At 41.0% G+C, this 13,066-nt stretch overlaps 2 protein-coding genes across 2 annotated transcripts; one reads left to right on the top strand and one right to left on the bottom strand.

Moving 5' to 3' along the window:
• Positions 1-1,095: 1,095 nt before the first annotated feature.
• On the bottom strand, positions 1,096-5,969 carry ftr84 (finTRIM family, member 84). The gene is made up of 7 exons (XM_080029124.1): positions 5,273-5,969; positions 4,896-4,991; positions 4,545-4,778; positions 3,876-4,032; positions 3,731-3,787; positions 3,473-3,526; positions 1,096-3,297 (listed from the first exon to the last, which is right to left on the bottom strand). The coding sequence occupies exons 1-7, from the start codon at positions 5,843-5,845 to the stop codon at positions 2,756-2,758; spliced, it is 1,713 nt and encodes a 570-aa protein (XP_079885250.1). The 5' UTR covers positions 5,846-5,969; the 3' UTR covers positions 1,096-2,755.
• Positions 5,970-11,155: 5,186 nt separating this feature from the next.
• Positions 11,156-13,066, top strand: tppp2 (tubulin polymerization-promoting protein family member 2; the record flags this gene model as incomplete). The annotated part of the gene is made up of 3 exons (XM_080030121.1): positions 11,156-11,346; positions 11,968-12,121; positions 12,875-13,066. The coding sequence occupies 3 exons, from the start codon at positions 11,156-11,158 to the stop codon at positions 13,064-13,066; spliced, it is 537 nt and encodes a 178-aa protein (XP_079886247.1).

The raw sequence follows: 13,066 nt of genomic DNA on the forward strand, positions 1-13,066 counted from the left end.
TTATTTCTTTGCTATAAACCCTTGAGGTACAAGGTAGCCTGCTGTTGTGTTGTCTGGTCGATTACCTTGCTTTCTTGCATATTCTCCTGGTACACCTTCACAAAACCTATGTATCTCTATGGGTATTTCATCCAAAATGTACTCTATGTCTCTGTGATGTTTTTCTGCTGCCTCTCAGTTCTCAGGGCTCTGAAACGCCCCGGCCCAGGCGAAAAAGACAAACAGACAAAGAAGACCAACACAATAAAGAGAACGGCCTTTAAAACCATCTTGCTTGTAATTATTGCCATGGCTAATTATTTTGTTTTGTTTACGGTTGCCATTCCACTGCAAAGTTGCTTGACGTGTATAGATTATCGTATTACGTTAATCATTTGTGGAGGCTTAGCTTTGCTAACCGGCTTTATGCAGCCCCTCCTGTATCTCCACAGGGCAGGGAAACGTCCTTGGTTCAAGAAGGTCTAATTATCACTGTTAATAAACCTATGTACTGTATGTGTTTGATGTTGTGGTATACTGTAGTATAACATGCTGCAGTGTTTTCTGGTTCTTGTTGATTGTGATTTATATTAATATCAACAAGCACAAATTTGCAAATACTGATTGTTTCTTAGCTCTTTTTCTTTTGTATTAAATCTGCTTTAATGTTAGTCGATTAAAAAAATACCATGGAGAAAAATATTGGTCTCATTAATAAACAGACGTCTGCTTGCATTTCATTGAATCTACTTGAGTGACACATTTTTTCATTGATTGTGAAAGAAAAATAATAAATGTTACTTTAATAAGATGTCGGTGGTTCATTTAAGTTTATGTTTGGTAAATTCTCACAGTAGGGGCGAGAACATTTATCGGCTTGTGTGCCACAGCGACCACTGACATAACATGGAAATGCCGCTCAGTAACGGTAAATGCCGGTCCCAACAATGGTATCCTGCCTCTTCTGCTTCCTACATCACACCAGAATGCCCCGCCTCACCCCTATAATTTCACGACAAGCATTGCCGTAAATGTATAGCCATACTGTACACATTTGATCTTTATTGATGGTCTTTACAGTCACCGGAGCAAGTCCGACTGTTTTCAAAAGCATCTGTATTTTCAAAATCAACAACAAACAGATCGCACATATTCTAGCAACAGAACGGACAAGAGAAAAGTATACATCCCGTTATTAACTCTGTTATGTTGTGATATAGAGTCAATAAAGGCCAAATATACATAGCTATACATTTACGGTAACATTTGTCGTGAAACTATAGGGGGAGTCGGGGCATGCTGGTGTGATGTAGGCAGCGGAAGAGGCAGGATACCGTTGTTGGGACCGGCATTTACCTTTCTTTGGACCGGCATTTACCGTTTGTAAAATGGTATGTCAGTGGTTGTGTTACAAGTGGCCTAAATGGGTTTTCTCAGGAGGGTGGCTGCCGTTTCCCTTATAGATAGGGTGACAAGCTCAGTCATCCTGAGAGATTTGGAGTAGAGACGCTACTCCTATGTGCAGAAAGGAGCCAGTTGAGGTGGTTAGGCTATCTGGTAATGATGCTGCCGGGGCGCCTCCCTGGGGAAATGTTCCCGTCACGTCCAGCTGGATGTCCACGTCTCCACCCTGACCTGGAAACACCTGGATCCCCCACGAGCCGACCCCTGATAAGCGGTTTATGATGAGTAATGTTCATGAGCGAGTGAGTGATCCTCACATTCTGAAACATCTTCTTCTACATAATCATCAAAAACTTATTTCTCTTCCAAAACCTACAATTTCTACACTTTTATTAGCCCCAGCCCCAGTGGACCCGAACACAAGGCCAATGAGTTACAGTTTGAAATGATTATTAATAATATAATTTTTCTTTTGATAGAGAATGGAAATTGGTCACAGACCCGAACACCACAAAAGGGTTAAAGACCTACTTCACCAGTGGGAATATGAAGGTGTATTGAACTCTGAGATCCTATATAGTATAAATGTGCAAAAACTTTAGATATCGGTACATCCTAGCCTGAGAAAAGAAAGAGTCTTTTATGGTCTCACTGTCTAACCCTACATTTTCCCATGTGTGGCATCACACATGGTAAAATGTAGGGTTAGGATTAACAGGACAGCTGGGCCAAGGGAAGACTGAGGGAAGAAAAACCTCATTCATTATATTATAATAGAGATTTTATAATGATAGAACGCTGGTTCTGTATGGGTGTAGTGTTATTTTAAGGCATTAACCCTACTTGCCACAATCAGAAAAATAACCAAATTAAACAGTTATAAATAAGTCATTAAACAAAGCTTAACAGCATGCAAATGCAGAGGTGTTTGTGAGTCACTTTTTGTAAGACAATATATACTGTGTATATTTCTAATTTTAAAACAAAATATAGAATTTATTTTGTACTGCACAAGTTAAATCTCATTGAAAACATCATATAGGTCTTCTATAATACACATTACATTGTTATTTGCAGTGTCTGTCATTAACCAGCATATACTTGTCCAAACAGGAACTTGCATGACATAAACACATTGGCATAGATATCTAAAAATAATGGACTTTAAATTACGGTCAGTTAGAAATTATGGTCAGATATTAAAGAAACGTTGATCACAGAAGCGTGCAAGACGAACATGAGAAGGTTTTACATTAATTTTTGCTTAAAATAACTTTACATTGCAATACACAGGCAACATTTAAAATTTACACTGTATCAGTTATATACCCTTGACAATGGATATCCCATTTTTTTTTCTTCTTTTTAAATCTTAGTAAGGCTTTGTACTCTGTTTCAGCTGGCAAAGGGTAACAGAGGAGCCCACACCGAAACCGGCGTACAACGGCTCACTGAACTGAGCTTTGAACCTGTGGATGAGCTCCATGGTCTCCGATACTGAGTAGAAGGCCACTGTGTTGCCTGCATAATCCAGGTAAACACCCAGTCGCGAGGTCCTGGGAGCATCAGGAATGTCCCGGTCTGCTTTGCTGTGCCAGGCAGAGTAGCCTGAGTCTGAGCAGAGGAGGCTCCAAGACTTGTCGTTGTAGCCCAGCAGGCTTTGAGAATTCTTCCCCTTGCGACTGATGCTCTTGTAGGCGACCCCGAGGGAGAACTCCCCGCCCCACTCTGTCTCCCAGTAGAATCTGAAGCCGCTCAGAGGCTCTTTGCACAGAACCTGGGAGAAGCCGTCAAAGCGCTCTGGATGATCGGGGTAGAACTGGACCGTTCGCTTTCGGCTGACCTTCTGGTTCCCGTCTGACAGAACCAACTCCTTATAGACTGTGTTTGGATCGAAGGACAGCTTGCAGGAGTCTGACCAAAGACAGACAATACACAATACAATACTGCATTATACATATTAATATATATTACTGTTCAAGTAAAGGAAAGGAAAAAGAAAAAAAACAAATACATCAAAGTTCTCCCTTGGTTTCTGACAACAGTGATAGGCACCAAACAGACTGATAACCATCAACACTTTACTCACATCTTAGGAAGTCTGTCCTGGTTTTTGGCTCTTGAAAATCAGCTCTGGAAGGAACTGTGTGGATATGAAAACATATTTTGTGATTGTATTCAGTTGCTTTAAAAAAACTAATATAGTTAAATAAATTGAATAACAGAACTTTGAAACACTTTTGATCTATAGCTTCATTCTTCTCTTCCCAACGATACATTCTATAACATCATTATTAATACGTGTTTAAAGCCAAAGTTGTAAATATTTCAGTTAAAAGTTACTTACCTTTGAGTCGTTTTTCTCCATTTCTGGGCAGAAGTATGTACACGGGAGTGTCACTAACTGTGAGGATGATACAACATTATGTTACTCACCCACTTTAATGGTTGCCACAGTTCCCCCCCCACCCATGTACAGCACTGTACTAGACCTGTCTTGGAGATCTTGCTCAATTCCTTCTTGCAGATGTCGTCCACCTGTTCCTTCATCTCTGTGGCGGTCTTGCTCATCTCTCCAAAGGAGAACTGAGGGTTGATGAGCACCTTGGGCACCGTGGGCTCAGGAGGAACGCACAGGGTTGGGAAATTCTATTCAACCAGAGGTAGGAGGGTCAGGATTGAGTCAGAAACACAAACTGGAAAGTAGCCTCAGCTTTGCTAAAATAACTTAACAATATTTACAGATGATATTGCCCTGATTAAAGGAGAAGTGATATTTTGTTTGTTAATATTAATATTAATCACTCTATATTCATACAGCAATCACTTAAACAGTATGTACAGTTCACAACATAGGTCTCCCAGTCATTCAGCTTTGCAGTCATTTCCAGATAACACTTTGAGTATCCAGAGACAGTGCTTTAAAGAAGAAGTTCTCTGTGCCTGTGAAAGATGACTCGCTGCTCTCCATTGTGGCGCTATCTGACGAAGGCGGCTGTGCGTACATGTGGTGGTGACTTAGGGATGAGGGAGGGGACTGCTAACTGCAGTCACTGACAGGAAGTTATAGCTAAAAGGGCCGTATCACTTACTTCTCCTTTAACTCAACCTTACAGTTAATAACTCTTAGCTATTTAAAGCTCTGTGTGATCTTTCAGCACCTGCAGAAAGTGAATGTTGTCCTCCGTCTCGAGGATCTGCCGTAGCTCTGCATCCCTGCGCTGTAGCTCCTGTATCTCCTGCTCCAGGCGGTCCACGTAGCCCTCGGCCTGCGACATGGCGCCCTGCATGTTGGCCGTGATCAGCTGATTGATCTCTGCCTTCCAGCGCTCCACCGCCTGCAGCATTTCATGGAATGTCTTATCGCTTTCTGCCTGTGCTCGCTGGGCACCACTCTAAAAAGGGGGAGAACCAGTTTATTACTTCTATAGATAGTGGCCCCTCCAAAAAACACCTCCTAAAAATGTACATATATTATTAAATAGGTTTGATTAGACAATATCTGATCTTACTTTGAGAACATCCACATTATGTTTGAGCCCCTGCAGCTCCTTCAGCCTCTCCTGAATGATGTACTGGACTTCAGACTGGGTGACCACAAGGACTTTCTGTTTGGAAGATCATGACAAAAAGAAGATATGATTTTGTTACATGTAATAGTCACAGAAGAGATCAAGATCCAAAATGCTTCAAGATCTGTAGCGTTTTGGATGTAGAGAGTTTTTATCACAACCCTGGAATTGCTAAACATTAGTTATTGAATTCACAATTGAAATTGTTCAGACCATTTCAGCGTTTACTTTTTTTTCTTGCAGCATTTTCAGTGCGCACATTAAGGCCAATATGTCACACATGTTGGTTCACAAATAATTCACACTTTTAGGCTTACTTGTTTTTCGTTGCGCTCTTCTTCCGCGGAGATAATGTTGTGGCTGCGGTGCTCTCTCACAGTACACAGCACACAGATGCACATCTGGTCAGTGCGACAGAACAGCTCCAGGCCTTTCTCATGCTGCGGGCAGATCTTCCTGTCCAGGTGGCCCGTCTCATCCACTAGCTTGTGCCTCTTGAAGGTGGACGACTCATAGTGTGGCTTGACGTGCGTTTCGCAGTAGTAGGCCAGGCACATGAGGCACGACTTCACGGCCTTGTTGCGACGGCCCACGCAGAAGTCGCAGTAGGAGTCCCGGTGCATGTCGGGGAACGGAGTGAGCTCCGGAAGCTGCCGCTTCGGCTCATGGTACACGTCGACCACGTCACGTTTCAGCACGGGCCGAGGTGTGAAGGTTGCGCGGCACTGTGGGCAGCTGTACACACCCATGTGGTCAAACTGGTCCCAGTAGACCTTGATGCACTCCAGGCAGTATGTGTCACCACAGGGGATGGTGACCGGGTCTCTCACTGCGTCCACACACAGTGGACAGTAATCATATGGGGGTAAAGGGAAATTGGAATCAGCCATGATGACGTTGGATGAGACAAATATGAGGCCAAACTCTGGAATCGAAAATAGTTTCAAGTCAAAAATCTCGAAATGAGCAAGTCTCCCAAAGTTAGTATGATGTCTGGAGAGGCTCTTTGGATCCTACAACTCATTTTCAAACCAGAGATGCTGGTGTTCTCTGGTGATATTTAAAGGGAAGGGTTTGTTTCTACTGTAAGCAGACAGGTGATCTTTTCCCACAGAAACCTTTTGACCAGCATAGGAGCGAAAGCGCTGAGGAATGCAACCGTGACGGATTCTGCTTAGTAAGCAGGCATTTCAGGTGAATTCACACCATAAGGTCATGTTGAAGGTCAGCTAAATTATAGCTAAGACAGTTTTCCCAGTACATGAAACTAAATATCTCATTTAAAGAACATCAACACATTACATAACTTCTATAACTGGAAATGAGTTGATCCCTAGATGATCAATGGAAATACACACATGACTCCAAACAAGAAACCAAACAGTGTTTTGATCTGGCTTCAATGTAATTTTCCTCTAGAACCATTGTTTATCATGATGGATTATTTCCAAGAGACACTTAGTCCTCCCCTTGTTCAGCTTTCTTTTTGACTGAGCAGTGAGTTTCATGATGGTGCATGATGTCAAAACAACCTGTTCTGTTTATCCTGTGAACACAATCATCGGTATCATCATGTGGGTAGTACCCACAGGAGCACATTGACCTGAAACTTGAAAAACAATCAAGGGTAAAAACTGAAGTGTCAGAGAGTAAAGCATAAACAATAATACACAGCTTGATTTTAGATCAATGTAAAGGCCTATACTCTGCTATTTGCAGATTGGATCTAAAATACAATTGGTAGGAAAATATCAGTACATTTGATGTAAAAATTATCAACCGTTACTTACATTGGTTAATTATCTATTACTTTAACATCTCAACAAAAAGTCTCAGTTCATCTTCTTATGTTCTTATGCTTTTACTGTAAACATGTATCAAATGTTTCAGTTAATCCAGAAGTCACAAATCTATGTTGTAAAGATTTTATGAATGGAAAAAATACCAAATTTTACTACCTCAAACTCATAAATGATAAACAGTAGGCATATCTAATTTACAGTTCATGGGTAATAAATGTTTAAATGGAGCATAAAGTCAAAATCCTAATGGCCTTAGAAATGATTTTTCATTGCCTTAATAAGTTTGTGTAGTCTGAGCTTTAATTAAACTGGGTCAAAGCCAGCAGCTTAAATGGGCAAAATAACAATTGTAGGAGTGCCAGAGAAAAAAAAGACTGAAAGGTTGAGTCAGGTTACGTTAAAATCTGCCCTTAAAATCATACATCATATTTTGGTTGCTGTATACTAATAATTTAAGGTGCATGCTTTTTTGAATTTTCTTCCAAAAAGGATTCATTTGGCAACTATTCACAAAAGCACACTCCAAAATAGTTATAATTCTTTCCACTCCTTTTCATTAATAGTTTTTTATGCTCATATTGTAAAAACACAAAACAGTGGTCTAAAACCTCTGCTAAATATTGACATTCCAAATGATTGTACTATAGACAGTCAATTCATTGATATACAACACTAACCCCAATGTGTTCTGTTAAATTACAAAAGTTAAAGTTATGGACATATCGTTCATAAGCCATTAGTGGGCGTGCTTTCATTACTCTGAACGTCTTCTGGTTTAATTATCATCAACTGAAAGAGGTCACTGAGTGGTCTCAGGTTGCTGCTAATTTACTAATACCTTTGTCCAAATTACCTTCAATGACCATACACCGGTATTTGTACTTTTAATAACCATTCACATTCAAAAGTGCCACCCTTACGTTGTAATCTAAATGAATAAAAATATATTATTTATACTATTTAGAAATGCCATTCATAAACCCATAGATAGACATTAGATTGCATGCACTTGGATGTGGATAGGTGTACACTATATTTGGAAATAATGCTGTATAGAAGTTAACTATAACGGCATTGTTTGACCATTGTAGTGCACAGGAATGACCCCATTGTCATCACTGTGTAAAGAGGTCGGCTCTGTATTCCTGGTATGGTATTCAGTGTGTGATTGATATGACGCTGTGAGAAAGGATTACATTTCCTGTAAAGTGTCAGCTTTACTACAGTCAGTGCTCTTTGTCCTTTGAAGGGCCGCTCTCTTCTTTGTCCAGACAAGAGGGCTCTTGTGACAATGACAGTTAGAGAGAGAAAGCAAAAGGGGGAGAGCGATGGAGTGTGGGCTTGATAGATAGCTGTGAGTTGAGTTCAGTGTTATGTACAGGAGAAAAGGGTCAGATCAGCTTATTTTGGGGGAAATGGAGCGAATCATATCTTCTATTTACCGTGCATTCAGATTTTTTTTAAAGGTGCACTATGTAACTTTATGTGTGTCAGATAAGTGAACATTTTCTAAGGTATATTCTCATAACTGAATAAACAAACTTTCCTCACAGGAAAATTAGATTTCTGGAACACTGTATGAAGTTTGAAAGCTTCCTGAAAAGTTACTGTTTGACCGTTGTTGTTTACAGCAGCAGGGTCCACAGTTAAAAAAAAAAAAAGATATTTCTAGTTGTACGCCTTCCATGTGTCTCAACATAATTTAGTTTTGATTTATGATGATAGAAATATTCAATACTGAGAATTACATGTAGAGAAAATCTGTTTTGTAAACTAACTGCAAGCTCTGAAAATGTAAACAACTCCTCCTCCTCTGAAACAGCATAGTGCACCTTTAATGTTGGAGCATTCAATTATTATTTGCCCCTGATGCCTTATTTCTTTTGCATTGACGAGATCCAGAAGGTATGCTCAGGTTTGTTAGTCTATTGGGAAAACCTGGGCTCAGTGTCTCCCACTAGTATAAAGGCTAGCCACCTCCATTTGAGAGGGAGACACAGCAAAGGTGGACAATATGCGCTTTATGCTTCCGCGCCACAACCTTATTTTGTTTTCTTTTTCCACACAACATTGCATTTAATTGATTATTAATCACTCATGCCTACATGCAAACACTACTGACTTCCCAATTTTCACACCTGATCGCATTATGAGTCTTGATTATTGTTAATAAACAATAATCATAAAAACAAAACAAAAACAGGATTTCCAAACCTAAATATCATATTGACAAATGTATTCAGACCTGGACCCTGAGTACTTAATCGATGTAGGTTTGGTGGAGAATACAGCCTTGAGTCTCCTTCGGTAGGACGTGACAAGCAAGTTTGCACACCTGGATGTGAGGATTTTCTGCTCATGCTTCTCTGCACATCCCTTTAAGCTATGTCATGTTGGGTGGGGGCTGTCAGTGGAAAGCAATGTTCAGGCCTATTTTCCTGAATGCTCTGGACTTAGTTTTCAATCAGAATATCTCTGTACTTGACTCCGTTGAGGTTTCCCAAGACCCTGAGGTTTCTGTCTAGCAACTCTCCCATAGTGCCGAGATCGGTGTGAGTGTTGCCGTGATGGTTGTCTTCCTAGGGAATTGATCTCTGGAACAGGATCTCTTGAGCTCAGCCAGAGTGACCATCTTGTTACAGCAGCTGGACTCCAATCAAAGTGTAGAAGGTATAGAGATATGGGAAACACCTGAGATACATTTCAAGTGTCATTGCAAAGGGCCTGAATCCTTACGTCGATGCAATATTTCAATGTGTTCTCTAGAATGTGAAGAAATATCTTAAATTCTGTTTACGCTTGGGGAATACACTGTATTTGATGAGGAATAAATACTACTTAGGCATGAAGGCTGAAAAAGGGTGGTCTGAATACTTTCTGAATGCATTGTACGTATAGCACCTGCCCGTAAATGTGTCAGAGCAGAAACAGCTGAACCCCACAGTAACATGTCTGTGCACAGAGGCAAATGAGACTGAATAGACACAAGAGAGGCTGAGAGCTCCATGATGTCATTGTCTGTGCTGGTCGGTACTCTCTCCCTCCCCCGTCTGCCCTCCTCCCGGTCGCCATCCCCCTCTCTCTCTCTCCTCCTGCCTCTCTGCATCTCTCCATCTGTGTCGTCATAGTGATACAACCTGGGAGTGGCAGGAAGGAGGAGAGGCAGAGGAGAAAGAAGAAGAAATAGGAAGAGGAGGACACCGAAGAGGCCGAGCAGCTGCGTGTGACTTGGGGTTTTCCTGATTATTTACACATCATCTTTCTATTCAGGACAGCAGGTACTTTACTTTCTCTTTTTCAGCATCTGTGTTTCATACCATAGCACCTAGAACAACAAAGTGGCAATGGAAACGGCAACAGAAAACACGGCATTAATTATTTAACCACTGCCATAACCAGATGTCTTATTTCATACATTAGTGTCATTAATGACCAATCCTATGTAATGTACAGTATATGCAGTATATACACTTTGAGATTCAACTGTGTATTTGACCGTTAGATTTTCTTGAACAGTTTCAAAACCATTTCCCTGCGATGTATATCTTTGCAGAAATATATGATTGGACCCAGAGGGTTATTTGCAAACACGTTTTATGCAGCAACAGTTCAGATGCACTTTTTTTCTATGTAAATAGAAAACAATTATCAGAAAATGACCTTCCTTCTTTTAAATTTTAATTGGTATTCATAAATCTTGTTTTTATTGTTGATTGTTTGTCTTTACATCTTGACCTTTAAGCCAGAAGCAGTAAATTGTGAGTGTGTGTGTATGTGTGTGTGTGTACGTCTGTTGGTTTGTGTCTGTGTGTGTGTGTGTGTGTGTTAGAGAGAGAGGGAGAGTGAGTAGAGGGGGAGAAGAAAAGTGTATGAGCATGTTTATCATCCACTGTAGATTGAACAGCAGAGCAGCCATTTGGAAATCGCGCTGATTGAATTGGCCCAAGAGCAGCTTGAGTAACAGTAACATCATGATGGATGTGAAAGTGTGTATACTATATATATATGTGTGTGTGTGTGTGTGTGTGTGTGTGAGAGAGGTTGAGAGAAAATGTTCACTTAGGCTCACCATGATGGCAGCTATTTCTTGGCAGGCCCACCCTCAATCAGCTAATAGACTCATTTTGAATGAATGTGAGTTCTTTAATTTCACAAATGACCTCACAAGGAAAGCAAGTCATGATTAATGAATATCAACCAAAGCAAAGATGTTTACTCATCACTTTCTAAAGGGCTACTTGAAGGTTGGTACAATGCAACCATGCATTTATTAAGCTGATCTGTTGAACATGATCAGTTTGTGTTAGTGTGTGTGAACCTGCGTCATCAGCACCTAAATATGTCTGTCTGTCAGCACACAGACCAGAAATTTATGTATACTTATGTGTAACTGTCAGTATGGCTGAGGGCTCAGTGTCTGTAGCAGAGGTGGAAACCTCCTTCCAGAAGTTTGCCGTCCATGGAGACTCTAAGGCCACGGGGAAGGAGATGAACGGCAAGAACTTTGCTAAGCTCTGCAAGGACTGCCACGTCATCGACGGCAAGAACGTCACCACTACAGACGTGGACATAGTCTTCAGCAAAGTCAAGTAAGATTTTACTCAGGCTCAAACAGCCACAGATAAAACATTTCAAATGCTGCAACCCTGTCCTATAGCTGACCAACCAACCAAGAGAGGCAGTTAACTCAGGGAATCAATATAAACTGTGAAAAAACACAGTCAGTAATCATAGTATGGTAAATAAAACTAATGCTAAGTTGCATGCTAAGATGAGCTAATTAGCACTTACTACAAAGTCCTGCTGAGGGTAATGGGAAAGCCATTAGTTTTGTAGATATTTGGTCCTAAACCAAAGCATTGAACACATTTAAATTCAGAATGGAATATGCTACATAGATGAAAAGTCAGGGGATTGCAAAAGCAATTTCCTCCTCTGTACACCACAAGTGTCTGTCAGAGGGTTAATACATTTTTTCTAGTTTCAAATGACTGTGTTGTTGAAAAATATATACATCTAATTCTAATTTGCAGTGTATGCTCTTTAGTAAAAAATAATGTCTGGTTATCACACTTGGTTACAGGGTAGCTTCGTCCTTTTACTAGCCCGAGGGCATTATATTAATATGCAAATAGGCATCTGACATTATTCAGATAAGTCTGTTACTTTACTCAGAAGAACACATTCGGTAACACTGTGCATTTCCTTAGGGCAAAGTCAGTTCGTGTGATCACATTTGAGCAGTTCAACCAGGCCCTGACGGAGTTGGCTCCCAAACGCTTCAAAGGCAAAAGCAAAGAGGAGGCGCTTCAGCAGCTCTATGGTCTCATTGTTGGTAAGGGGCCTGCCAACGTCGGAATCACTGTGAGTATTTCATCCGTCATAACCACAACTTAGGTCCAATTGAAGGAGTGCACTTAATGATCCGGTCAAAGGTTAGATGAAGTATGTCTCCAACCGACCACGATGCAACTGAACCATTCTTATGTTTGGCTTTTAACATGGATAACTTTGGGTATAATGTGGAGAATACTGAAGTTGGGGTGATAAACTAGAGGGACTTATTTTTCTCTGATTGAGTGAGATGCATCACAATGTTTTTTCACATATGTTTTTTAAATTGCATAACTAAGTCTGTGGGCAAAACAATTGGAATTGTGATATTTAAAGCCGTTCATTACTGTTTGTCACATTGTCATTCTTGATTATACCACTGGATGGCGCCAAGTACATTTCAAATCCAACCCATTTTGGCTTCATACTGACATTATTGTACAGTTCAATCAGCCATTTTACTAGGATGATTAATAGTAGGTTTGCAGCCGGGTGTGAAAGTAGCCAGTTGAGGTTGTTCGGGCATCTGGTGAAGATTTAGGCACATTCAGCTGGGGAGAGGCTTTGGGGAAGACCCAGGACTAGGTGGAGAGATTATGTCTTCACACAGGCCGGGGAATGCCTCGGGATCCCCAAGTTAATGTGGCTCAGGAAAGGGAAGTTTGGGGTCATCTGCTAGAGCAGATGCAACTGCGACCCGACCCTGGATTGGTCAAAGAGGAGTGAGTGAGTGAGTGAGTGAGTCAAATCTTCCCTGTAACGTTGATCTTCTTCTGTTCATAGAAAGTGGCAAAGGCAGCAGCAGTGGACAGACTGACGGATGCCACCAAGTACACTGGATCACACAAGGAGCGGTTTGACGATTCAGGCAAAGGCAAAGGAAAGGCCGGGCGCGAGGACCTCCCAGACACCAGTGGCTATGTGGGAGCTTACAAGGGCAGCGGCACTTATGAGGACAAAGTGAAAGAGGCATAA

The sequence above is a fragment of the Ammodytes marinus genome, assembly GCF_949987685.1.
Source record: "Ammodytes marinus genome assembly, chromosome: 6".
Taxonomy (NCBI): Eukaryota; Metazoa; Chordata; class Actinopteri; order Uranoscopiformes; family Ammodytidae; genus Ammodytes; species Ammodytes marinus.